Source organism: Pteropus medius, unplaced genomic scaffold, assembly GCF_902729225.1.
Source record: "Pteropus medius unplaced genomic scaffold, Ma_sr-lr_union100, whole genome shotgun sequence".
NCBI lineage: Eukaryota > Metazoa > Chordata > Mammalia > Chiroptera > Pteropodidae > Pteropus > Pteropus medius.
In genome coordinates this window covers 5,470,721-5,496,979 of record NW_024349802.1, presented here as the reverse complement: position 1 = coordinate 5,496,979, position 26,259 = coordinate 5,470,721, and the positions used below count along the sequence as shown (strand labels likewise).

Here is a 26,259-nt window from a genome sequence, read left to right as displayed (position 1 = left end):
CTTTTTTCCACATCTTCCCCAACACTTGTTTGTTGATTTGTTGATGATAGCGATTCTGACATGTGTGAGATGATATCTCATTGTGGTTTTAATTTGCATTTCTCTGATGATTAGTAATGTTGAGCATCTTTTCACATGTCTATCGGCCATCTGTATGTCCTCTTTGGAGAATTGTCCATTCAGATTCTCTACCCATTTTTTGATCATTTTGTGTGTGTGTGTGTGTGTGTGTGTGTGTGTGTGTGTTTTGGCTTGTAGTTTTATGGGTATTCTTTATAAATTTTGGATATTAACCTCTTATTATATGTATCATTAGTGAATATCTCCTCCTATTCAGCAGGTTGTCTTTTCATTTTATTGATGATTTCTTTTGCTGTGCAAAAACTTTTTAGTTTGATGTAGTCCCATTTGTTTATTTTTTCTTTTGTTTCTCCTGTCTGAAAAGACATATCAAAAAAGATATTACTAAGAGCAACATCAGAGAGTTTGCTGCCTGTGTTTTCTTCTAGGAGTTTTATGGTTTGGGGTCTTACATTTAAGCGTTTAATCCATTTTTAATTTATTCTCATATATGGCATAAGAAAGTGGTCCAGTTTCATTTTTTTGGCACGTATCTCTCCAGTTTTCTTAACATCATTTATTGAATAGACAGTCTTTACCCCATTATGTATTTTTGCTTCCTTTGTCATAGATTAAATGACCATATAATATGCATGGATTTATTTCTGGGCTCTCTATTTTGTTCCATTGATCTATGTGTCTGTTTTTATGCCAGTACCATGCTGTTTTGATTACTTTAGCCTTGTACTATAGTTTGATATCAGGCAGCGTGATACCATCAAATTTGTTCTTCTTTCTCAAGATTGCTATGGCTATTTGGGGTCTTTTGTGGTTCCATATAAATTTTAAGATCATTTGTTCTAGGTCTGTGAAAAATGCCATTGGTGTTTTCGTGGGATTGCATTAAATCTATAGATTGCTTTGGGTAGTATGGACATTTTAATGAGGTTAATTCTCCCTATCCATGAGCACAGTATATGCTTCCATTTATTTGTATCTTCAATTTCTTTCTAATGACTTACAATTTTCAAGGTACAGGTCTTTTACCTCCTTGGTTAAATTTATTCCTAGATATCTTATTGTTTTTAACGCAATTGTAAACGGGATTGTTTTCTTAATTTCTCTTTCTGATGGTTCATTACTGATATATAGAAATGCAACCAATTTCTGAATATTAATTTTGTATCCTGCCACTTTACTGAATTCATTTATCAGTTCTAACAGTTTCTTGGTGGATTTTTTGGGGTTCTCTATATGTAGTATTATGTCATCTGCAAATAATGACAGTTTTACTTCTTCCTTTTCAGTTTGGATGCCTTTTACTTGTCGGATTGCTGTGGCCAGGACTTCCAATACTATGTTGAATAGAAGTAGTGAAAGTAGACTTCCTTGTCTTTTTCCTGATCTTAAGGAAAACACTTTTAGCTTTTTCTCATTAAGTATGATGTTAGCTGTTGATTTGTCATATATGGCCTTTATTACATTGAGGTATATTCTCTCTATTCTCACTTTACTAAGAGTTTTCCTCATAAATGGATGCTGGATTTTGTTAAATGCTTTTTCTACATGTATTGATATGAACATATGATTTTTATCTTTCAATTTGTTAATGTTGTGGATCACATTAACTGATTTGTGAATACCGAATCAGCTTTGTATCCCAGATATAAATCCAACCTGATTGTGGAGTATGACCTTTTTAATGTATTGCAGGATTTGAATTGCTAATATTTTGTTTAGGATTTTTGTATCTATGTTCATCAGAGATATTATCCTGTAATTTTTTTTTTGTAATGTCTTTGGTTTTGGAATCAAGGTAATGGTGGCCTCGTAAAATGAGCTTGGGAGCCTTCCCTCCTCTTGAATTTTTTGGAATAGCTTCAGAAGAATAGGTATTAATTCTTTGAATGTTTGGTAAAATTCATTTGTGAAGCCATCCAGTCCAGGACTTTTGTTTGTTGGGAGAGTTTTGATTGCTGATTTGATTTCATTAGTACTAATCAGTCGGTTCAGATTTTCTATTTCTTCTTAACTCAGTCTTGGAAGATTGTATGTTTCTAGGAATGTATCTGTTTCTTCCAGATTGTCCAACATGTTGGCATATAATTGATTGTATTTTCTTATAATCTTTTGTACCTCTGTGGATTCAGTTGTCACTTTCCTTTCATTTCTGATTTTATTTGGGTCCTCTCTTTTTTCTTGATGAGTCTGGTTAAAGGTTTATCAATTTTCTTTATCTTTTCAAAGAACCAACTCATGGTTTCATTGATCTTTTGCATTATTTCTTTAGACTATTTCATTTATTTCCACTCTAATTTGTATTCTCTTCCTTCTGCTCACTGTGGGCTTTGTTTGCTGTTCTTTTTCTAGTTCCTTTAAGTATAAAATTAGACTATTTGAGATTTTTTTTGTTTCTTGAAGTAGGCTTCTTTTGCTGTGAATTTCCCTGGTAAAACTGCTTTTGCTGTGTCCCAGAGATTTGGAATCATTATGTTTTCATTTTCATTGTCACAAGGTATCTTTCGATTTCTTCCTTGATCTCATTGTTAACTCATTAATTGTTTAGTAACATGTTTTTTAGCTACCATATGTTTATGTATTTTTTCAGTTTTTTCTTGTAATTGATTTCTAGTTTCATACCATTGTGGTTGGAGAAATGCTTGATATGATTTCAACCGTCTTAAATTTATTGAGACTTGTTTTGTGGCCTATCATGTGGTCTGTCTTGGAAAATGTTTCATGTTCACGTGAAAAGAATGTATATTCTGCTGTTTTGAAGTAAAATGCTCTAAAAATATCAATTAAATCATCTAGTCTGGTATGTCATTTAAGGCCACTGTTTCCTTGTTGATTTTTCTGTCTGGAAGATCTGTTCCCTGGTACCAATGGGATGTTAAAGTCCCCTAATATGACTGTATTGCTCTTGATCTCTTCCTTTATGTCAGTCAAGATTTGCTTTATATATATAAGTGCTCCTATGTTGGGTGCATAAATGTTTACAAGGGTTCTATTTTCTTGTTGGATCAATCCCTTTATCATTATGTAATGTCCTTCTGTGTCTTCTATTATAGCCCTCGTTTTGAAGCCTATTTTGCCTGATATAAGTATTGCTACCCCAGCTTTTTTTAATTTCAATTTGCATAAAATATCTTCTTCTATCCTTTTACTTTCAGTCTGTGTGTGTCTTTCGATCTAAAGTGGGTCTCTTGTAGGCAGCACATGTATGGATCTTATGTTTTTATCCATTTAGCCACCCTGTGTCTTTTGATTAGAGCAGTTAATCCATTTACATTTAAAGTGGTTATTGATAAGTACATAGCTATTGCCACTTTATTATTTATATTTATGTTCTTTTTTTTCTTCTCCTCTTCTAAAAGAGGTCCCTTTACCATTTCTTGTAATACTGGCGTGGTGGTGATGAATTCCTTTAGCTTTTTCCTACCTAAGAAGCTCTTTATCTCATCTCCAATTTTAATTGATAGCCTTGCTGGATAGAGTAATCTTGGTTGTAGGTCCTTGCTTTTCATCATTTTGAATATTTTGTGCCAATCCCTTCTGACTTGCAAAGTTTATGTTGAAAAATCAGTTGATATTTTTATGGGAGTGCCCTTATAATTAGCTGCCTTTCTCTTGCTGTTTTAAGATTCTCTCTGTCTTTAACCTTTGCCATTTTAATGACGACGTGTCTTGGTATGGGCCTCTTTGGGTTCGTCCTGTTTGGAACTCTCCGTACTTCCTGGACTTGTATTTCTATTTCCTTCACCAGTTTAGGGAAGTTCTCATTCATTGTTTCCTCAAATATGTTCTTAATTCCTTGCTTTCTTCTCTTTCTGTTACCCCCAAATGTCGTTACACTTGATGTTGTCCCTAGGTCTCTTAAATTATCTTCATTTTTTTAAATTCTTGTTTCTTTTTGCTGTTTTAATTGGGTGTTTTTCTGCTGCTATGTCTTCCAAATCGCTGGTTCAATCCTCTGTTTTATGTAATCTACTGTAGATTCATTCTAGTATATTCTTCATTATTGACTGGTTCTTTACGTTTTCTGTATCCTTTTTTATGCTAACTATCCCTTCATTGAAGTTCTCACTGAGATCATCTATTTTTCCCCTAAGTTTATTGAGCATTCTTGTAACCTGTGTTTTGAACTCTGTATCTGGGAGGTTGCTTGCCTTTATTTCATTTAGTTCTTTTTCTGTAGTTTTCTCCTCTTCTTTCATTTGGGACATCTTTTGTTTTCTCATTTTGGCCGTCTCTCTGTTCATTTCTACATATTAGGTAGATCTGCTACATCTCCCAGTCTTAGCCAAGTGGCCTTATGTCGTAGGTGCCCTATGTGGCCCAGTGGCACAGTCCCAATGTTCACCTGTGCTGGGTGCTCCAGAAGTGTCCCTTGTGTGAGTTGTGTGTTCCCTCCTGTTTTAGCTGAGACTTGATTGCTGTTAGCACATCAGTGAATGAGACTGACTCTCAAGCTAAATGGCTGTGAGGATTGGCCATGTCCGCAGCAGATAAGCTGTGGCTGTGATCTGCCCCAGCAGGCTCATGTGCCTGTCGAGATCACCCTTTGGGTGTGCTGCTTGTGGAGCTAATCAGGTGGTGCTCTGTTGTGGTCTGACACCAGCCTACAGGTATGTTGGTTTGGGGGCCTCTTGGGAGGAGCTCCTATGTAGGCCAAGGTCAGCTGCTGCCTATAGGTGGCCCAGGGCTACCTGGTTGGAGCTACAAAGCTATCTGCGGTTGCTGCCTATAGTGGACCTGGGGGCACGTAAGAGAAGCCACACTGTGAACCAAGGCCAGCTGACACCAGTACCAAGCCTGGGGCAGCTCAGCAAAAGGTCCAGGACACCCAAAGGCCTGAGCCTGCCTGAGAGCTGCCCATAAGGCTCAGCAGCTGAAAGAGCCTCTGGCAGTATGCAAGTTGGGGTCCCAGGGCATCACCGGGGTGGGGCAAGTGGCATTTCCAAGGTTAGTACAGATTCAGATTTGGTTCCAGTTCTGAGCCTGTGGCCACTCACAGAAGTTTTAGATTACATGGAGGTCAGCTGCTGCCTGCCTCAGGTCCACGGATCCCAGAGATTTGTTCAAGAAATACTTCAGCTAGGCCAGGGCTTATTGCTACCATCAAAAGTATCTCCCCAGGTGTGTGAGCCAAGGCCAGTTGATTCTTGCTGAAGGAGCTTCCTGCAGAGAGCTCAAGATGGGGCTGGTTGCCCAGTCATGGGCAACAGGCAGCTTGTGAGTTGGGTGGGATGGGGTCTTAGGGAGTCATTGGAGTAAAGCAAGTGAAACTCACCAGGCCAATGCAGATTCAGATTTGGCCGTGTAGGGGGAGGGCTCAACACAGGAATAACGGTGGCTATCCCTCCAGCCTTCACCCTGAAGCCACACAACTCAGTCTTTTTCTATATGTCTCTAGTACTTCCTGAGCTACTGTCCCTCTGCCAGAGCTCAGGGTGAGTACCCGTGAGCAAATAAGTCTGGGCGCAGGCCCTTTAAGGGGACATCTGGATTTCCAGCTGCTTTCTGTCTCCTCTGCACGGTCAGAATACCCACTGGTTTATATGACCAGATTTTGTGGGGACTCCACTTTCCAGCACTGGAATTATGGGCCGAGGAGCCCCAGTGTGGAGCTGGGGCCCCTAAATTTTCCAGGGTAGCTCCACAGCTGAGATGTTCAAACTCCACATGTGGGTGTGGGACCAGCCTGTTTCATGTCTCTACCCCTCTTACCAGCCTCTGTGTGCCCACTTCTTTATATTTTTAGTTATAGGAGTTCTGTTCAGCTAATCTTCAGGTGGTTCTCCAGGTTGATTGTCCTATAATTTAGTTATAATTTTAATGGGGTCATGGGTGGAGGCAAGCACAGCATTGACCTACACCGCCATCTTGACCAGATCCCCTAGTCATATTTTAAGTTTATTGGGATAACATTGGTTAATACAATTATATAATTCTCAAGTGTACATTATAATTTGACACCTATATATTCTGTGGTGTGATTACCACCTAGAGTCCAGTTTCCTTCAGTACCATATATTTGATCCTCTTTACCCACTTCAGCCTCCCTCAACCCCCCTATATTCGACACCCTTTACCCTGTCTCCCTCTTCTCTCCTCCCCCACCTCCTACCCTCTGGTAACCATTAGTCCATTGTCCATGTCCCTGAGTCTCTGTTCGTCCTGTTTATTTGTTGCTTTTAGGTTTATATCCCACATATAAGTGATATTATGTGATTTTCAACTTTTTCTGTCTGGCTTATTTCGCTTAGCATGACTATCTTGAGGTCCATCCATGTTGTCGCAAATGGCAGTATTTCATCTCTTCTTATGGCTGAGTAATATTTCATTGTATTTATGTACCACAGCTTCTTTAGCCAATCATCTACCGTAGGACACTTCGGTTGCTTCCATGTCCTGGCCACTGTGAATAATGCTGCTATGAACATCGGTGTGCAAATATCTTTTTGGATATGGGTTTTCAAGTCTTCGGGGTAAATACCCAGTAGAGGGATTGCTGGATCATATAGTAGATCAATTCTCAGTTTTTTGAAGAACCTCAAACTGTTTTCCATAGTGGCTGTACCAATTTGCACTCTCACCAGCAGTATATGAGGTTCCTTTTTCTCTGCATCCTCTCCAACATTTGTTATTACTTGTCCTGTTGATTATAGCTATTCTAACAGGTATGAGATGGTATCTCATTGCGGTTTTGATTTGCATTTCCCTAATAGCTAGCGATGTTGAGCATCTTTTCATATATTTGTTGGCCATTTGTCTGTCCTCTAGGGAGAAGTGTCTGTTCAGGTCCTCTGCCCATTTTTTGATTGAATCATTTGTTTTTTGTTGTTGTTGAGTTGTATGAGTTCTTTGTATGTTTTGGATATTAGGCCCTTATCAGAGGCATTGCTTGCAAATATATTTTCCCATTCGGATGGTTGTCTCTTTACCTTGTTGACGATTTCTTTTGCTGAGCAGAAGCTTTTTAGTTTGATGTAGTCCCATTCATTTATTTTTGCTTTTGCTTCCCTTGCCTTTGAGATCAAATTCATAAAATCTTCTTTAAGTCCAAGGTCCTTGAGTTTATTTCCTATGTTTTCTTCCATGCATTTTATTGATTCCGGTCTTATATTCAGGTCCTTAATCCATTTTGAGTTAATTTTGGTGTGTGGTGATAGACTACAGTCTAGTTTCATTCTTTACAGGTGGCTTTCCAGTTTTCCCAGCACCATTTATTGAAGAGGCTTTCCTTTCTCCACTGTACGTTTTTGGCTTTTTTGTCGAAAATTATTTGCCCATATAAATATGGATTTATTTCTGAACTCTCGTTCTGTTCCACTGGTCCGTGTGTCTGTTTTGCTGTCAATATCAAGCCGTTTTGATTACTGTCACTTTGTAGTGTAATTTGAAGTCAGGCAGAGTGATGCCTCCAGCCTCATTTTTTTTCTCAGTATGACTTTCGCAATTCAGGATCTTTTGTGCTTCCATACAAATCTGATGATTTTTTGTTCTATTTCTTTTAAAAAATGCCAATGAGATTTTGATGGGGATTGCATTAAATCTATATCATGCTTTAGTAATATGGTCATTTCAACTATGCTGATTCTTCCAGTCCAGGAACATGGAATATCTTTCCATTTCTTTGTATCTTCTTCGATTTCTTTTAATAGGGTCTTGTAGTTTTCATCATATAGGTCCTTCACATGTTTTGTTAAATTTATTCCTAGGTATTTTATTCTTTTTGTTGTAATTGCAAAAGGAATTATTTTTTCCACTTCTTTTTCTGACACTTCATTATTAGAGTATAGGAACGCTATGGATTTTTGAATGTTGATTTTGTATCCAGAGACTTTACTGTATTTGCTTATTGTTTCTAGTAATGTTCTTGTGGAGTCTTTAGGGTTTTCTATATAGAGAATCATGTCCTCCACAAATAGTGACAGTTTGACTTCTTAGTTTCCTATTCGGGTGCCTTTTATATCTTTCTCTTGTCTGATTGCTCTTGCTAGGACCTCCAATGTTATATTAAATAACAGTGGCGATAGTGGACAGCCTTGCCTTGTTCCTGATCTTAGAGGGAAGGTTTTTAGTTTTTCACCATTAAGTATAATGTTGGCTAAGGGTTTGTCATAGATGGCCTTTATTATGTTAAGGTGCTTTCCTTCTATACCGATTTTGTTAAGTATCTTGATCATAAATGGATGCTGTATCTTGTCGAAGGCTTTTTCTGCATCTATTGATATGATCATATGATTTTTATTTTTAAATTTGTTTATGTGGTGTATCACATTAATCGATTTGCGTATGTTGAACCATCCCTGTGCCCTGGGATGAAACCCACTTGTTCATGTTGTATAATCTTTTTAATATGTTGCTGTATTCACTAGTATCTTATTTAGGATTTTTGCATCTGTGTTCATGAGAGATATTGGTCTGTAGTTTTCTTTTTTTGTGTTATCTTTACCAGGTTTTGGTATCAGAGTAATACTGGCCTCATAAAATGTGTTAGGAAGTATTGCCTCGTCTTCGATTTTTTGGAGAGTTTGAGGAGAATAGGTATTAAATCTTCTCTGACTGTTTGGTAGAATTCACTGGTGAAGCCATCTGGTCGTGCCCCCAAAAGACCCCTTCTGCTGATGCTCATCACACTGGTGGTTCATTGTTAAATCACCTTCCCCCAGAGAGAAAGCCCCGTCAGGGCGGGGACTGGGCTTGTCTTATTCACTGCTCTGTCCATAATGCCTGACACTAGGTTGGTGCTTAGTAGATGTTGGCTGAACAATATTGAATTGACAGAGCTTTGTAAACCAATCAAGACCATCTAGGTGGTGTGGACCTAAGGACGGCAAGTCAAGTCCCTCAGTCCTTCCCTCTCATCCTCCCCCTCCCTCACTCTTCCCACTTCACAGCATTTGGTATTGTAATACTTTGTAATATCTGATATAGCAAAATGACAATTATCACTTTTATTTTTCATAATTTCACCGGCTGTTCTTGTACATTTTTGCCTTCTAGATAAATTTTAGAATTGTTTTGTCAAGACCCCACCAATTAATTTTAATTGGAATTAGATTAAAGATATACCTTAATTTCTAGTATCTTGTTTCTTAATAACAGTAAGTCTTCCTATCCAAGACCATATCTTCACAATTATTTTTTTTTTTTATGTCTTCAGTGAGATTTTATAGTTTTCTTCATTTAGGTCCACTGTATTTTCTGTTTGGTCACTGCTGAGGTATAAGCAAGCTATTAATTTTGTATGGTTTGGTCCTGGACCCTTTACTCACTTATTAATCCTAACTACTTTTTGGTTTATTATGTGGAGCATATCCAGGTAAAATATCATTTTTATCTACTGTTTTAATATTTGTACCTCAATCCATGCCTTCTATGGACATCCAGCCTACTGTTGACCGTCTGATATTGCCTCTTCTCCCTTTTTTCCCCTGAGTTAATGTTCCACCGTTCTGAAAAGAATGGTGCTGTTTCTTCTTTTTATAGCAATATTCTTCATTGTAGAAAGAAAATATTATTCTGTTCCTATTTTATTGAGGCTTATTCCCCCAAGAAATCAATTTTGAATCTTTTTCAAGGGCCTTTTTAGTGTCTAGCAAGAAAACCAAATGTTTTTTTTCTTTTTGACTGCCTTTGACATTGGTCGATTATAGATTTCCTAATGGTTCACCATTGAAGCATATTATACTTTGTCACAGTATGTTCTTTTAATACCACGCTAGATTTGATTTCTTAATATTTCACTTAGGATTTTGGCATATTTAGGCCTAAGTGAGTCAGGTCTATGGTCCTGTTTTGTGCTCTCTCCAGCAGGTTTTGGTGTCTGGGTTATACTAGCTTCGTGATATAATTTGAAGCATCATCTCTGTTTATACTCTAGGAATTATCCATTTCTTAAAGGCAAAAAAAAGTTTTCCTATGAAACAAGTCAGGGTGCCTTTTGGGTTAGTAGTGCTATTTTTAACAGCTTTATTGAGATATAACTGACATACAAAAAAATTGCACATATTTAACATATACAATTTGATGAGTTTGGATATATGAATATACCTGTGATACCATCGCCATGATCAAAGTAATAGACATATCCATCACTTCCAAAAGTTTCCTCGGGTCTCTTTGGTTTTTTTGTTTGTTTTTGTTGGTAGTAAGAAGACTTGAGATCCACCTCTTAACAGATTTTTAAGTGTATGATACAGTATCGTTGACTATAGGCCCTGTGCTCTACAGCAAATCTCTAGAACTCATTTAACCTGCAAAACTGAATAGTGGCATTTTAAAAGATTTTAAATGTTCTTGATTTCGTATTGATATTTTAAAATTTCCTTTTAAGTGATCCATTTCATTGAGATTTTCACATTTATTACCTATAATTAAATACAGTGTTCTCATATTTTTAACCTCCTCTGTGTTTATTTTTTTCATTGATCAAAATTGCCAGATATTTGGCTATTTTACTGATTTTTACAAACAGCCAAGTCTTAAGTTTATTTATCAGTTCCTCTCTTTTTTAGATAATTCATTTGTTCATTTCTGCTTCTATTTCTATTGATTCTTCCCTCCCCTTCTTTAAGTTTACTTTGTGGTTTCTAGGCAGGCTTGTATAAATAAATGGTGGTCCAGCAAGAGCCCAAGTTTATTAACTCCCAGGTCCTGGCCACCCACATTCTAGAACCCTGGGTGTTCTACCACCTTCTCCAACTCCTCACCAGTCCAGTAGTCCTGGCCACGCCCAAGTTCTAGCTCTATGTTCTTGAATTACAGCCTCCTGACCAAAACTCTACCACCTATTCAACTTGAACCCTGTTCTTCTCTCTACCAAATTCAGAGGGTAGGGAGGTTTCCTAGATGAGTTACTATTTCTTTCCTTGTTGAACCAAGGGCAGTCTGAGAGCAGAGATCCACTTCTGTGTTCTAAGCAGCCCTCCAGATATGCCTTAGCTAGAGTCTCATTTACCTCCTTCAACCCTAGTGGCCTGATCTGTGATACAGGCCTTCCGCCACACCCTGGAACCCTCTAACAAAACTGCAAACATAGAGAAACTGGGGAAATGACTCTGATTTTATTATTGATGAGTCTCTGTGTGTCCTAGGATGCTTCTGAGCGCATGTTATAGAAGTGGCTCTGGGCCACTCTGAGGGTGGGTTCATGCCCTTTGCCAGTTGTCCATTTGACTTTCTCTTTGGCCCCCCGACCTCACCCCATAGATCTGTTACCAAGCAAGGGCCTGCTGCCTGATGCACATAGGACCCCATATGGCGCCAGCTTTTGAGAAAAGAAAAGGTTTTTATTGCTAAGTCAGCCTGCAAGGAAACAAGAGACAAGACTCAAATCTCTCTCTCCAATCAGGGTTTTGGGTTACATTCAAAGGAAGAAGCCGGTGAAGTTCTGCATATTCTATAGTTTCATTATTGTAACATAATAAGAGCTTGGTTCACAGGCTTTAGGGGATCAATGCTTTTCATGTGTTGCATGTTTAATTCCGGGGACAGGGTGGGAGGCGGTGTAGTGTGTAGCCCATGGTGGATTATGACCTGATGGCATCGACAGGTTATTCTAGGTGAATTCTTTCTTTAGTGCACATGTCCGACTAGCTGACTATGTGTTCTGCGGCCTCATTCTGTTATCTCTAAAGAACAACTTAGTTTCTTGCTAGGAGAAGAACAGGGCCCATTTACACTGGTTCTACAGTTACAGGTCATACAAAGAAACTCGGATTAGTCAATCAGATTACTCACAGCCTCCTGAGGAGTCGTGACAGGAGGCATAGAGTCCCGTTGTTTTTCCCTGGAGGCGATGGGGCTTCTCTTTGGTCCCCGGCCCACCCAAGCACAGCTCACTGGAAACCTTGCTCAGGTTCCAGGGTCAACACCACTGCCTCCTTGTTTGGTCTCCACGTCTGGTCCCAGGAAAAGTCTTCTCTCTGTTAAAGTACTGGGACGCTTTCTTTTATGGACAATAGGAGCTCAGATAGGTAGTCGCCCGCTTCAGGGAGAATCTATCTCCCACCTCTCCAAATGGAGTGTGATGTCTTCATTTCATTTAGTTTAATATCCAGGTGCTTTTACAAACCGTCTTTGGAAGTATGTACAGTAAAATATATGAATAAAGAAGAACCCCAATGCCACTGAAAATTGTAATTTTTTTATTTCCTGGGCCCAGAACTAGGGGTAGAAGGAAAGATCCTCCAGACCATCTTTACTTCTTCTAGCTGCCTCGCCACAGACAGCCCAGGTGATAGAAGACAGGCCTGTGTCCATGCTCATCTGATGAATGGACCATGTCACATCCCCAGCCCCAAATTTGACTGCTGGGGCCCATGACAGAGTCAAGAGCAAGGCAGGCACACTTGCCTTTCACTCGTGTTCCAGAGGGTGAGAAGTGGAGAAATGAAATGACCCACTGGAAAATCAATGGACTTCCCCAGAGCAGTGATGTAAAGAGTGGCCCTGCCAGTCTGTGCCTGTAAGTGCTTTGTAAAGCACTTCCTGCAAGAAATTAAGCCCCTGTCCAATGGTTTTCCGATAACAGAAATAATAGATCTGAATTTTATTCATTCAGAAATAAATGTCAGCGGCTGTTGCTCTTTACATGTGGCAGCTGAACCGCATTAAATATTTGGATGTCTTTCTGATCATATTTAGAATAATGATGAAAGCCATGAATTACAAGGTACAAAGCCTGACGTGTTTATTGCCTGCAATCCATTTTATAGCTTTCTTTTAGGGTTTGAATTGCTGAATAGGACGATTGTAAACTAGTTGCAAAGAGAAGTCCGGAGCTGCCTCTCAGTTCACCTCTCAGGAGCAGGGTTTCAGGGCTGGGCCACAGGCCCGAGGCCAGGCAAAGACCTTCTCTTACCAGCCCTGACTCTCACCCACAGTACCACCGGTCATCCGCGTCTATCCAGAGACACAAGCACAGGAGCCAGGGGTGGCGGCCAGCCTGAGGTGCCACGCAGAGGGTATTCCTATGCCCAGAATCACTTGGCTGAAAAATGGCATGGTTGTCTCAACCCAGATGTCCAAACAGCTTTCCCTTTTGGGTAAGAACCACCCTCAGTGTCTCTGTGCTGTTCCCAACAAGTCCAAGTTGACACTTCCAGGAATGGAAATGAGAAGCATAGCTTGTTTCTAAGTCAGACATGTTGGGAGTGAACAAATACCTCTCCAGATTTTCCTACTATCTGGGCTCACCCGGAGCTTTCTGAGAGCAATGATGAGAAGCTGTCCATCAGGGCCCATGTCCCCCTCAGTTCATTTCAGCGGTTCTGGCCCTTTCTGGGCATATATCAGGGATGTTGGCTGACCCTCGGCCCTGCTTAGGGGCTCAGTTTTTAACACCAACACTCTCAATGGGAAGGATGTGAATGGGGGTCCCAGCCGAGCGGGCCCCCGTGAGCACTGCCCTTTTTGCAGCCAATGGGAGCGAGCTCCACATCGGCAGCGTTCGATATGAAGACACGGGGGCGTACACCTGCATTGCCAAAAATGAAGTGGGTGTGGACGAAGACATCTCCTCACTCTTCATTGAAGACTCAGCTCGAAAGACCCGTGAGTCCACTCTTGCCTTTCAGCTCCTCACTGAGCTGGTTGAGGTGTGTTGGGCGGCAGGGAGGGAACTGACCAGGGCCAAAGCCACCAACCGGCCTGTGCACATATGCCTGGACCCCAGAGACTGTAGCCCCGTGTGCCGAAGGTGCTCTCCCCTGTAGTCACTGCTCCCCGAGTGGGTCTGCTGGTGTGATTCAAGGGTGTGGGTGTTGGGCAAGGTCTCTTTCCCTTGGTCAAAGACTCCAAGCTGAGTCTTTATCATCAAGGGAGATAATCAGAAGTATTTCAGAGGGTGTCAGTAGGGAGAATCCTAGTTGAAAATCAGAGTTCTCCTGGAAGTAATACAGGAGGTTTGGGAGAGATGTTTCTCCCTCTTTATCATTCACGGAAGTAGAGGATTCCATTAGCTTCTGTGCTCTTGGGACCTGATTTCAAGGATTCATTAGGAATCAAAAGCATCCTGAGGCCAGGAAGCATTCGTCCAAGTCCACAGTCCCCTAGTACAATTGCAGGGGCCATGGTGGTGCCAGCTCTGTGCATGACAGACTAGATGGCAGTACGCTCATGAACTGAATCCCTGCAATGAACTTCTCACACTGCTTTCTTCTTTTTTTCCTCCCCTCGATCATGTTCCGCTTTCCCAATTCTCTGCTGCTGCAGTTGCAAACATTCTCTGGCGAGAGGAAGGTACCAAGCTGTCTTGTTCTGTGTTGTGCCTGCGATCACGTGTGTTTGTGGTTCTATAATGGGCCATCTTTCCATGAGCCGCCATCGGCTTTTCCAGACACCGAGCAGTCCCCACAAGTGGTGTCCACGTGCCAAATCGGATGGGAATGGGGAAGTCAATGTCAAACTCAAGTGGCACACAGAGAAGCAGATTTAAAACCTACTAGTGTCTTTAATGGACACTGGTCCATTAGGATTTAAAAGTGGAAAGTTTCCATTTAAAGCTAATTGAAACATCCCCTGTGAAGACCAACCTGCAGGGGTTCTTGGTCAGATTGGAGCCTCAGCACTTTTCCCAGTAGCTGACATTGGTGTCAGGGTTTAGTCTACACTTTGAGGAAATGGTGAAGAAAAAAGCTGCCGTGATTTCTGTAAATGTATATTTTTAAATGAATACATTTTTAAATTTGTATTTAGCACACAGTCTTTAGACATTAGGTTGGGCCATACAAATTACTATTTTCCTTCGCCAAAAAATGGCCTTATACGGACAATTTCAGATGGTTCGAAAAATAGGTACATGTGGAAGCTAGGTTTGAGAGCCTGAGCCGCTGGTCCCCGGCCCTAACTCTGAACCCCTCCACCAGAGCAGAGCCCAAGTCCCCATGAGGTAACCTCTCCAGTTCGGTGGGCAGAGAGGGAGTATGAGAAGCAACAGAATGTGCTACGTGATTTCAGAATTAAGCACGAAATCTCCCTCTTTAAAAACCAGCCTGTTTCCTGTCTCATTTTGCCTGAAGAACATCTCAGGTGTCACCTACACCCTGGCACATGCACGCATACTCGCACTCAGGACAGTTTCCTGGACTCCAGGCACTAAAGCTTATGCAGTAAGTCTGGGAGCAAAACAAAGGCAGAGCCCAGAAAATGAGGAATTACTACCAATAAGCTTTAGGAACACTTGGAAGAACAAGTCAGAGCAGCAGTCGCTACGCATGGACAGTTGTCCTTTCACGCTGCCGGACCTCAGCGCCCAGGCCACAAGGCACACAGAGAGCTTTCATTCTGTGTCTTTAAGAGCTGATGTTTTTCTAAGGTGAAGTTACTGCCAAGGGACTCAAGTTTCAAAAGTGGAGAACTGCAAAGTATGCAGGAGGCCCTGGGGGGTGTGAAGTGCAGCTCCAGGGCCCACTTAAGACTCACAGCTGCCTGAGGGCTGGCAGGTGCTGCCCCAATACTAGACAATCCGGCAGCAAACATTGTGCCTGGGCAGCCAGCCGCTTGAATCCTTCATTGCTAAAATTCAAGGCTTGCAGATATGGGAAATGCAGAAGCAAAAACAAAGAGGCTGGCAAGCCGCAGGGCTCTGTCAAATCTCACGAGGAGAAATGAGATGATGAGCGCACACAAAAGCAAGGAAAGCTCCTTCATGCCCCCTTAGTAGAAATGAAACTCAGAACTTCCCAGGGGGCTGGAGCATGAGGCTGGGTCTCCTGTGAAGCCAGTTGTTTGTTGAGCGAGTATTTGTTTAGCCTCACGTTGCATTGCCAGCTGTGAGCAGGGCACTCACGGTGTTCAGCCTGAAATGTAGCTACAGCTGCAAACCCCATGGAGATTCTATTACACTTTCAATCTTGTGTTGGTTCTTCCAGACATAAATTTTTCAAGAAGCCCCAGGATGCTGTTTCTGGGGTCTGTGGTTGGGCAAGGACTTTGATCCCCTTGGGCCCCTAGGTCTGAGTGAGAAGTTTGCCAGGTGAGCGTGCACAGATGCAAAGGTCCTTGTGAGGGCTGAGGCAAGGCACTTGGAGGCAGCCGGCTTCGTCTGGCTCCCAGGGACAGGCTGCCTAGCACCCAGGATTCCCCCACTGGGAGCTAAGCGGTCACTCCCAGGCAGTACCAGCTCTGAGAGGCTGGAGTCAAGCTGTTCTCAGTGGCAGGAACCCTCCTGCCTGGAGCCTCTCTCAGCACAGAACCACAAGTGCTTGAAGCTGTGTCATGGAGTCAGGGACCTCTGTCCACACTGGGAGGCACAGGTACCAGTGCCGTCACCATGGGCCCGAGGCCCAGAAAACTGCCTGCAGAGTCATGGGAAGCAAGTAGAATGGTGATTCCCATTTGCCTGTCTTACTGTTTTCTAACTCACTAAAAACTTACCCAGATATTCAATTAAGTCAGTACAACAGTTTTCTCAGCATGCTAAGGAAAGAGTTTTATGTATAATTTTCTTAGTCTCTATAGAAATATTTTCACTGTTCTACCTTCCAAAAGAAATGAAAAGGAGGGAGAAAGCAGGGAGGAGAACTCAAACCTCACCTATCTTAGTGCCAAGTTTGCCTTTTATGGAGAGGCAGAGCGAGGAGACAGAGCCCAGAGCAGGGGCCCTGGGTCTAAGCACAGCTCTGGCACAAAGGCAGGTGGCTTCAGCCAAGCCCCTCCCCTCCTTGATCTCAGTTTCTTTATCTTTAAAGGGGCTGAACTAGCTGGTCCCCTAGGCCTTTTCTCCCCAGATGGCCCCAGCCCTGGCCAGGGTAGGGGCAGGCAGGCAGACACAACCAGGCTATGGCTTCTGTCACCTGGCACAGTGCTGCTGTGGAGACACTTGTGAGGCAGAGGGGCCAGCTGTCTTGAAGGAAGGGTTTGCCAGCACAGACAGGCCAGGGCTAAGTTTGAACAAAGAAGCACCACCACAGTATTTTTAGGACCCTACGTTCCAGAAGGTGGTACTGTACATAAATGTGTTTAATGGGAGCCTCTGCTCTTTGGCCACCATCTGATCCTTTCTGACTTTAAACAACGAACACCCATTCAGAACAGGAAAGGTCAAGTGCATGTCTAAGACAACGCTGTCGTTTATTTGAAAATTTGTGTTGGTGGCCAGCCCTGGATGACCAGAGGCAGATATGCATGTCTGGGAGCATGGCCTGGGGACTGCAGAGCCTTCAATGTACTGTACTGATTGACAGCCCACGGGACAGTTTCTCCCCACATCCCTCACACCTCGCCTGCTCATTCTCACCTTGCCCTTGACCAGATACACCCAAACTACAGGTTTCATGTATGGCCATTGTGGCCCGGGACCCCGCCGGGCGGCCAGCTTCTAGGCGGGATGTAACCATGGCTGTGTTTGCTCCTACCAGGCCTCAGTGTGGGAAACATGTTCTACGTCTTCTCAGATGATGGCATTGTCATCCTGCACCCCGTGGACTGTGAGATCCAGAGGCACCTCAAACCCACTGAGAAGATCTTCATGAGCTATGTAAGTTTCTGTGCCTAGGGCACGCCTACATCACACACAGACAGAATCCTAAAAGTCAGTCTTCCACCATGTGTGCCATTTGATTCTTAAATTTCATCCACTCTATGTGCTGTAGATCCAAGTCTGCCCCAAAGCCAAGAAAGGAACACATGAGGCTGAGAGTTTAAAACTCTCACTCCTTCATCCAGTAGCCACTTCTGTGCACTGAGCCCCAGGTGAGGCTCAGAGCATACAGATGGGTTCTTGGCCTCCCAAGTCCACAGTCAGATGATGGAGACAGCAAAGTGAACAGACAGTTGCCCAGTAGGTGCTGTTAGAAGGATGCGCGAGCTGCACAGGGACATCAAGAGAGGCCTCTCCAGACTTGGGGAGGCCAAGGTCATAGCAGCTTCTGGGGACGGGATGCCTGGCTCAGTTAAAGAACAGGTAGGAGTCGGCAATGGGTTTCTAGAGGAAATGTCATGAGAACAGAGGCACAAAACACCATGTCATGTTCATGGAACTGAAAATCCTCCATATGCCTGAGCAAAGAGTGGATGTGTCCTAAAAGAATAGGACACAGGTGAGGGTCACAGCTGAGGGGTTCTAATGGCATCCTGAAGCCCTGGGAACCCCTAAAGGAATGCAGGCAAAGGATGACCTTGACCAGGTCACTCCAGAACATGTGCAGGGCCTCCGTGAGGGCAGCGACCAGAAGGGCCGGTCTAAAGCACAGGGGTAGCGAAGGCACTGCTGTAATTATCCAGGTGAGATGACGGGGTCCTGGTGAAGCCAGTGGAGCAGGGGTGGTGAACACTGAAGAGATTTTAAAGCTCTTCACAGGTCAAATCAATGGGGAACCCAAGGATAACCCAGAGACACCATTAACGCAGAGTCTTGCGAGGAGAAGGGTGCCCTTCACACAAGGGGGGCGGGGGTGGGCACAGTTCACTCACTCTCTAACACTCTACCGGGCTTGTGCCACTTGCCAGGGCTGGATGCTGGGGAGGTAAGGAGCAGGACAGACAGGCTCCCGTCAAGCAGATAAGGCTGGCCTACAGTGTGCTGAGTTTGAGGTGGCCATAGGACACATGTGCAGAAACATCCAGAAGGCAGTGGGGGAGATGGCAGTGGTGAGCTGAGAGGCCTGAGCTCTCTGGCAGTCAAGAGACATGACTATAAGGAAGCCTGGGAAACATGGTTCCCAGAACCCAAGGAAGGCCAAGTTTACAAAAGGAAGGGGTGCTCAACCGGTGGATATAGAATATGAAACACGTAAACGCCCAGAGGGTCAGAGGTGACAGGCCAGGTAAAAAGTGGCAGCTTCACACACAGTGGGCAGAGGCAAGAGATAACTGCTGGTAGCAGATCCACGAAAACCCTCACAGCTCTCAAGACCCAGCTGACAGGGGGCGTGCCCCAGGGCTGTGCTTCCTCACCCCACCCACCCAGGACTCTGTCCTTCCAGCTCATATCCCACTTGGCCTCGCCTTGGTCTTTTGTATGAGGTCTGACCTCTTATACTAATCCCTAGCTAGAACGATGGCATGTATACAAAAGAGTCATCTGAAAGCCCCACACGCCCTCTCCTTGAGGACACACAGTGAATGAACTGGGGAATAGTGGGGAAAAGTGACAGGCTTGGAGCTCCCAGTGGAAATGGGCTTGGCCCCGGCGAGTTCCTGAAACAAGAGTGTTGCATCGCTGTGCTGGCTGTTGGTGTATCTCAGGTGGTTGCATTTCTCACATTTGTAGCTTGGGAATAGCTGTTTTCCAAGCTATGTCATTTGAATTAATCATTATTTTAAAAGTGTTACCTCTGATGAATTTTCCTTGCATGTAATAGCTGTGAAACAATCTAGAAAGAATCGTCCTAGTTGATTTCTAGAAGTTAGTTTTGAAGAACTGTACCCCGTCACATCGAAACTAATTTTTCATATATTTGCAATACCCTAACCTGTAGCTTGGGGGAAATCTCTCAGATTCTAAGCAGGACCCAATTTTCCTAAGAAGCTAGAACAAGATACAGTAAGAGCTGTTCTAAGGCAGGGGTCCACAACCCCGAGCCATGGACCGTTACCGATCTATGGCCTGTTAGGAACCAGGCCACGCAGCAAGATGGAGTGGTGAGTAAGCAAAGCTTCATCTGTATTTGCAGCTGCTCCCCAGCACTAGCATCACCGCCTCGGCTCCACCTCAGATCATCAGGCATTAGATTCTCATAGGAGCACTGGTCCCTGGTGCCTAAAAGGTTGGGGACCGCTGTCCTAAGGTGTTGCAGGAAACACAGGACCACAGTGAGCTGTAGAATAATCCTGAAGAACAGTTTTTTCATCTAGGTTGTTGCAATGGAACGACCCTCTTTCTAAAATGCTGAGTGAATAGGAGGTTGGTGCATCTTCTCTGAGGCCTCTCTGCTGGATTAGATATCCATTTCATCCAGCGGGAAGCAGCATGATTAATAGATAAAAGTACAGGCTTTGGATCCAGGCCAACGTGGGTTCAGATGCCACCTCTGTCGCTCAGCAGGCTTGGTGGCTTTAGAAAAGTTACTTAACCCCTCTAAGCCTTAGTTTTCTCGTATGCAAATTGGGTCATTACAAGGATGAAATGTGATGACAGAGCGGCAAAGGGAAAGGAAAAAGACCCGCTTTAAAGCTATTTCGGCCATTGAAGAAAGAAATGGGGTGGAAATGGAAAGTAGATGAACTCAGAGATTTAGAAGAAGGCTCAGTAGTCCTCGAGGACGTGTTTGTGGTGAGTCGCATGAGAGAAGGAAGAATCAAAGATGGTGGGCACACCTTGGACTTGGCTGACTAGAGGGAGGTGAGGAACAGTTCGGGTGTAGATGGTTCAGTATAAGGTGACCACGAGAGAACCAGGTGGGAACTGGAGAAGGTACTTCTGAGCTACAGACACAGGTCCAGGAGCCATCAGCACAGAATGTTGGCTAAAGCCAGGCAAAGTAGCTGAGATCGCCAAGGGCGTGTGCGAGTGATTTGAGAGGGACACCTTGGGGGCAGACCAAGAAGAACCACAAAGAAAATTGAGACAGAGTCGGGTGAGAATCATGAGAAAAACCATGAGAATGTATATCACATAAGACAAGGAACAAGAAGGCCCCCTTTCTCATTCATTTATTCTGCAAATAGATTTTAAGCACCCAATGCGTGCCAGGCACTGTACTAAGTGCTAAAGATTTAACAGTGAACTGAACAAAGCCTGTTCTCCAGGAACTTACGATCTAGCAAAAGAGAGACTGAACATAGGTGGACAAATAAATGCATAAAGTCAAGTGGCAAATAAAAGGTGCAGTGAGGTAAGTGAGCAAGGAGGGCTAGGGGTGCGAAGCTAGATGGGGTCAGAGGAGTCCTCTCGATAAGGTGACACTTAGCAGAGACCTTAGGACGTGAGGGAATAAACCACGTCGATGTCTGGGGAAGAGCGTTCGCAGCACAGGGAGCAGCCAGTACAAAGGCCTTGGTGCGGGAGGGTGGCGTGAGTGAGGGGAGTGAGCGAGCCCTGTGTGCAGAGTAGGGTGGGTTTTTAAAGGTGTAGGTTTTTAAGTGATGGTGATGAGGTCAGGGAGAAAGGACACGGAGCTGGATGCCACTGAGTGAGAGGGCCTCAGAGAAAGTTACAGCCTCAAGAGAAGTGGGAGGAGGTGAATGATGAAATCAGTATTAGGTGAAAAGATGGTGAGGCGGGAGGGCTGTGTGCTGTGTTCTGTGAATCCAAAGGATTCTAAGGGAGGAAAAGGCCAGAGGAGGCCAGGGAGAGGGGACCCGGAGACATCAGGGGGGAAGAAGGACTAAGAGGGCATGTGGCAGCCTATGTCCTTTGCAGGAAGAGATCTGTCCTCAAGGGGAAGGAGCCACCACCCAGCCATGCGAGTGGGCGTCGGCAGTGAACGTCAGGCACCGCTACATCTACGCGGCCCAGCCGGCACTGAGCAGAGTCCTCGTGGTCGACGTTCAAGCCCAGAAAGTCCTACAGGTACATCTAAGGGAGTGAGGGGACATCCAGTCCTCGGCATAGCCCGCCAAATTCTTCTTTGCTTTCTGCACACTCCGCGGCCACTGTGGGAGGTAGTCAGGCTTGAGTGGGGAAGCAAAGGAGATTCATGTGCAGTGATTCACCAAGTCTTTGTTGCCTGCTAGGTGCTAAGCACCGTTCTAGGTGCGTGGAAAACACCCAGAAATGAGCAGTGAAGCCCTAGAACTTGTCTTCTAGTTGGGGAGACACAGCAGAAATCAGAATTTGGGGGAGCTGTAAATAGTAAGAGCTATTTTACTAGAGGCGAAATGTGCCAGAGGAACCAGAAGACGATTTTCAATTGGCCCTCGCACTAGAGGTGAACAGAATCTGAGATCTAAATGCCAGGTGGGGTTCCAGCCCTGGGAGCAGAGGGAAGGCCAGTGGGACTGAAGCACAGTAGCGAGGGACAGAGTGGAATGAAGTGGGGTCGGAGGCCAGTGAGTTAGAAAGAGTGAGAAGGAAAGACACGGAGAGGTTTTAATCGGGAGTGACGTAATCTGAGTTATATTTTGAAGAGTCAATCTGGCTACTGTGTTAAGAACAGACTGGAAGACAGAGCAGGGATGCGGTCACTGAAATAAGCCAGGCTGTAGATGATGACTGCAGTGGAGGTGGTGAGAAGTGATCAGATCCTTGATATATTTTAAACATGGAACCCAAACGATTTTCTGCTGAGTTGAATGTAAGGTTTGAGAGAGGAGAATCAATTCATTTGTTTGCTTATTGTAACTTCAACTGTAGAATGGTGATGCCTTTTACTCTGTGTGATAGACTGAATAATGGCTCCTAAGATGCCCCCAGCCTAATCCCCAGAACCTGTGAATGTCACTTTGTATGGCAAAAAAGACTTAGCAGATGGGAGCAAATTAAGGATTTTTGAATGGAGAGTTATTTTGGATTATTTGCGTTATCCCTAAATGCAACAAGAGTACCCTTATAAGAGAAGCAGAGAGAAATCTGACTACATAGAAGGAGGCCGTATGTTATACTACTGGCTTTAAAGATTGGAGGAGAGTGTCATGAGCCACAGAAACAATGAATGTAGCTCTGGAGGCTGGGAAAGTTAAGAAAATACATTGTCCGTTGGAGCCTCTAGGAGGTGCACTGCCTTACTGAGACATGGTTTAGCTCAATGAAATTATTGATGGGTTTCTGGCCTCCAGAACTGTGAGAATAGATTTCTGTTGTTTTAAGCCACTAAGTTTGTGGTAATATATTACTGAAGCAATAGGAAAACGAATATACTATGAGAGAAACTTTGAGCAAGGTGGTGGGGGGAAGGCAGGTCATGGAGCAGCTAGAGGGGACAATTAGGAAATCAGTTTTGGCTTTTTTAAGTTTAAGATAACGTGGAATAGCTGTAGATCTCAAGTAGATAAACAGATAAACAGATTTGGAGTCAAAGGAGAGACCTGGTCTGGAGATGTTGTCACTATGTTAGATCCAGAGGACTGGATGAAAAATCACTGAGGGAGGTATAGACAGAGAAAAGGTCAAGGCTGGAGCATTGCAGCACTTACAGATCAGGAAAGATCATCTGTTAGGTCTCCCAAAGGTGACCCAAAGGAATAACCGAAAGATAGGAAGAAAATTAGGAGAGAGGAGTATTTGAGAAGTCAGGAAAATAATATTTTAAGGGAGAGTTAGTGGTCAATAGTGTCAGATGTTGCTGAGAGCGTTTGCATGTCATGAAGACTAAGAATTGCCTGTTAGATTTGGTACATGAATCACCTTGGCAGGAACAGAGAGGATGGTAATAGTGGGATGCAAGCCTGAGGGAGCAGATCCAAGTTAGAATGGTAGGTGAGGACACGTAGGTGATGAATATACACAACCATTTTGAGGGGTTTTGCTGTCAAGGTGAGAACAAGCAGACAAATGAAGCAGTAGCTAGAAGGGGATACCGAAGGAACTTTATTTTTAGAATAGGTGATATTACAGCATTTGTACAGCTAATGGGAAAAACTGTTCCCACGATTCTTCCCTTTCTTCATCATGGATGTAGTCAGGAGTCAGTGGAATCCAGGAAATACAAATGGAGATGTTGGCCTAGATACCATATTTTCATTGTAAAAGGAGGAAACAAACAGTATTTGGGCACAAGTGCAGTTGCTTTAATTTTCTCAGGGAATAAAAAGAAGAATTATCACTAAGGCTGGAGGTTTGAAGAAAGAGGTGAAAGTTGCATGTGAGATTGAAATGACTGTGGAAATATAATAGTACTGCTGGGCAAGAGTGACGGCCCACTTAGGGAGCTGTAAATAGTAAGAGCTGTTTTAATAGAGGTGAACTGTGACAGAGGAACCAGAAGGCGATTTGCAATTGGCCCTTGCACTAGAGGTGAACAGAACCCAAGATCTAAAGGCCAAGAGGGATTCTAGCCCTTAGAGCAGAGAGAAGGCCAGTGGTACTGGGGTACAGTGACGAGGGGCAGAGCAAGATAAGGCGAGGTCAGTCCACTTAAGGACTGTGATGTACAGTGGGATCAGTGCACGGTTGCTTTTTTTTCCCAGCAATATTCAACTGCCCCAGTGCAGACTCATTGTAGGGAACAAGTTGGATGTAATCAAGGCAGTGGCTTTTTCTAGTAAATATGACAGGAGGCTTTCTAGCTTTCTTTTTGTTATCGATTTCCCTGGCCAGAGAACATACACTGAATAATGTCAATCCTTTGAAATTTACTGAAGCTTTCTTTGTGACCCAGCTTATCAATTTTGGTACTGTTCCGTGTGCACTTTAAAAAAATAAGTATTCTGATGTTGTTAGGTACAGTATTCTCTATACATGTCAAGAATGTCAAGTTCGTTGTATTGTTCAGCTCTTCTAAGTGATTTTTTTGTCCACTTAGTCCGTCAGCTGTTGTGAGATGTGTTGAATTCTCTCACTATGATTGTAGACCTGAATTCTATCCATTATAATTGTAATATCTTCCTAGGGGGAAGACTCCTTTTTTCTTCCAAATATTCTTTATCTCTGACAATGCTTCTTGCTTTTTGTCTGAGTAGAGTTCAATCAGATTGATTGTTATAATTTTCTATCCTGTTATTTTCAACATCCACATTTTAAAGGTGAGCTTTTATAAAGCCACACGTAGTTGTCTTTTGGTTTTTTCATGATCTTTTACTTGTAGTATTGATCCGTTTATATTTAATGTAATCCTTATACCATTATCTACTATCATACTGTTTTTCTAATTTGACTTATTTATGTTGCTTTTCTCTCCTTTTTGTTTTCCTTTAGGTTAATATAAAACATTTATATTATCCCGTTTTTCACGCTATAGGTTGTTGACAATGCATCCTTTTATATTGTTACCACCATTGAGATGACATGTATCCTTGCCTCAATAGTTTCATGTAAATTACTTCACTTCCCCATTATTGATAGAACCTTAGAACACTAACTTCTTTTACTCCCCTCCTGCTTTTGCATTAATTGTAGGAATGAATTATAACTACATATACTTTAACCCCTAAAGCCATGGTTATCATTTTGTATAGTTGAGTCATTCATGCACCTATTTCCCTTTTCCATTGCTCTTTATTCCTTCCTGAGGTACATAGTTATCTCTGGGATCATTTTCATTCTGACCAAAGAAGTTTAATAGTTCTTTTGGTACAGGTCTGCTGTGAAGAGGACAGACAGATAGGGTATCTGTAGGTAAATGTGTAGTCAAGAGGATTTTTTTTATGGTGACATTGATTAACAAAATCCAGGTAGTTTCAGATATACAATTCAACAGTAAGGCAATATATCTATATCTAGATATATATATCTAGATATAGATATATTGCATTATATTTACCACCTATAGTTAGATTTTTTTTGTCTCCACATATTTGACCCCTTATACCCCATCTACCTTCCCCCTCCCCTCCACCCTCTGGGAACCACTAGTTTATTGTCCATGAGCCTCTGTTTCAAGAGGATATTTTAAAGAGGGTAACGTGAAACAAGATCATATCAAGGTGTTGTTATTGCTAAGGTGTGAAGAAGTGCTGGGTAAAGGAAGATAGTGCCAGATTGTAATGTGGTAAGTGAAGGGAAGCACCCAGGGGATGACAGGAACAAGCACGAGCAGCTGTAGACATGAGCAAAGGAGCTGGGGTCTGTGAAGTATCAGAAAATAGTAACCACCTCTGAGAAAGACAGGTGGTTTTAAATAGAGCAAGAACGTAAAAGGAGACTTCAAAGACGGTGATGAATGGATAGGCAAAAATCGAGAGTTCAGTTTTGTACATGTTAAGGTGACGTTGAGGTCCTCAACAGAGTCAGAATGGATTCTAAAGTCATCAGAGTACAGCGGCTTATTTGAAGCCATGGTATTGGGTGAGCTCACCCAGGGAAGGGATGGAGACAAGGTCAAAGATGAAGACTGGGGACATGGCAAAATTTAGAAGTCGGGAGGAGGAGGATAAGCTAGGGAGGTGGGAGGCTGAGTGAAGAAAACGTTACCAAAAGGGAATAATTAACTGTGTAAAATCTTGCTGAAATGTCAAGTGAGAGGGAGATTCGGGGACTCCTTGGTTCTTTAGAGAAGTTTTGACACATCAAGTTTTTCCCCTGAAGATCAGAAAGGCTGGAATAGAGTTAGTTGAAACTGAAATTTCAGAAATTATGTCAACAAGGTATAGTTTATGTTGCAAGGGGTGAGGAGGAAGAAAAGACCATTAAAATCGAGGAGGAGCTGG

General features: G+C 43.0%; 1 protein-coding gene across 2 annotated transcripts in view; it reads left to right on the top strand.

Annotated features, from left to right (window-relative positions):
- Nucleotides 1–26,259, top strand: part of FSTL4 (follistatin like 4) — a 347,748-nt gene that overhangs the window by 309,725 nt on the left and 11,764 nt on the right. The window contains exons 9-12 of one of the 2 annotated variants that reach the window (XM_039836025.1): nt 12,957–13,118; nt 13,492–13,626; nt 17,433–17,551; nt 21,377–21,526. In XM_039836025.1, coding sequence (XP_039691959.1) covers nt 12,957–13,118; nt 13,492–13,626; nt 17,433–17,551; nt 21,377–21,526 — 566 coding nt within the window. The remainder of the gene's footprint in view (nt 1–12,956; nt 13,119–13,491; nt 13,627–17,432; nt 17,552–21,376; nt 21,527–26,259) is intronic. The other variant, XM_039836026.1, reaches the window with a different exon arrangement.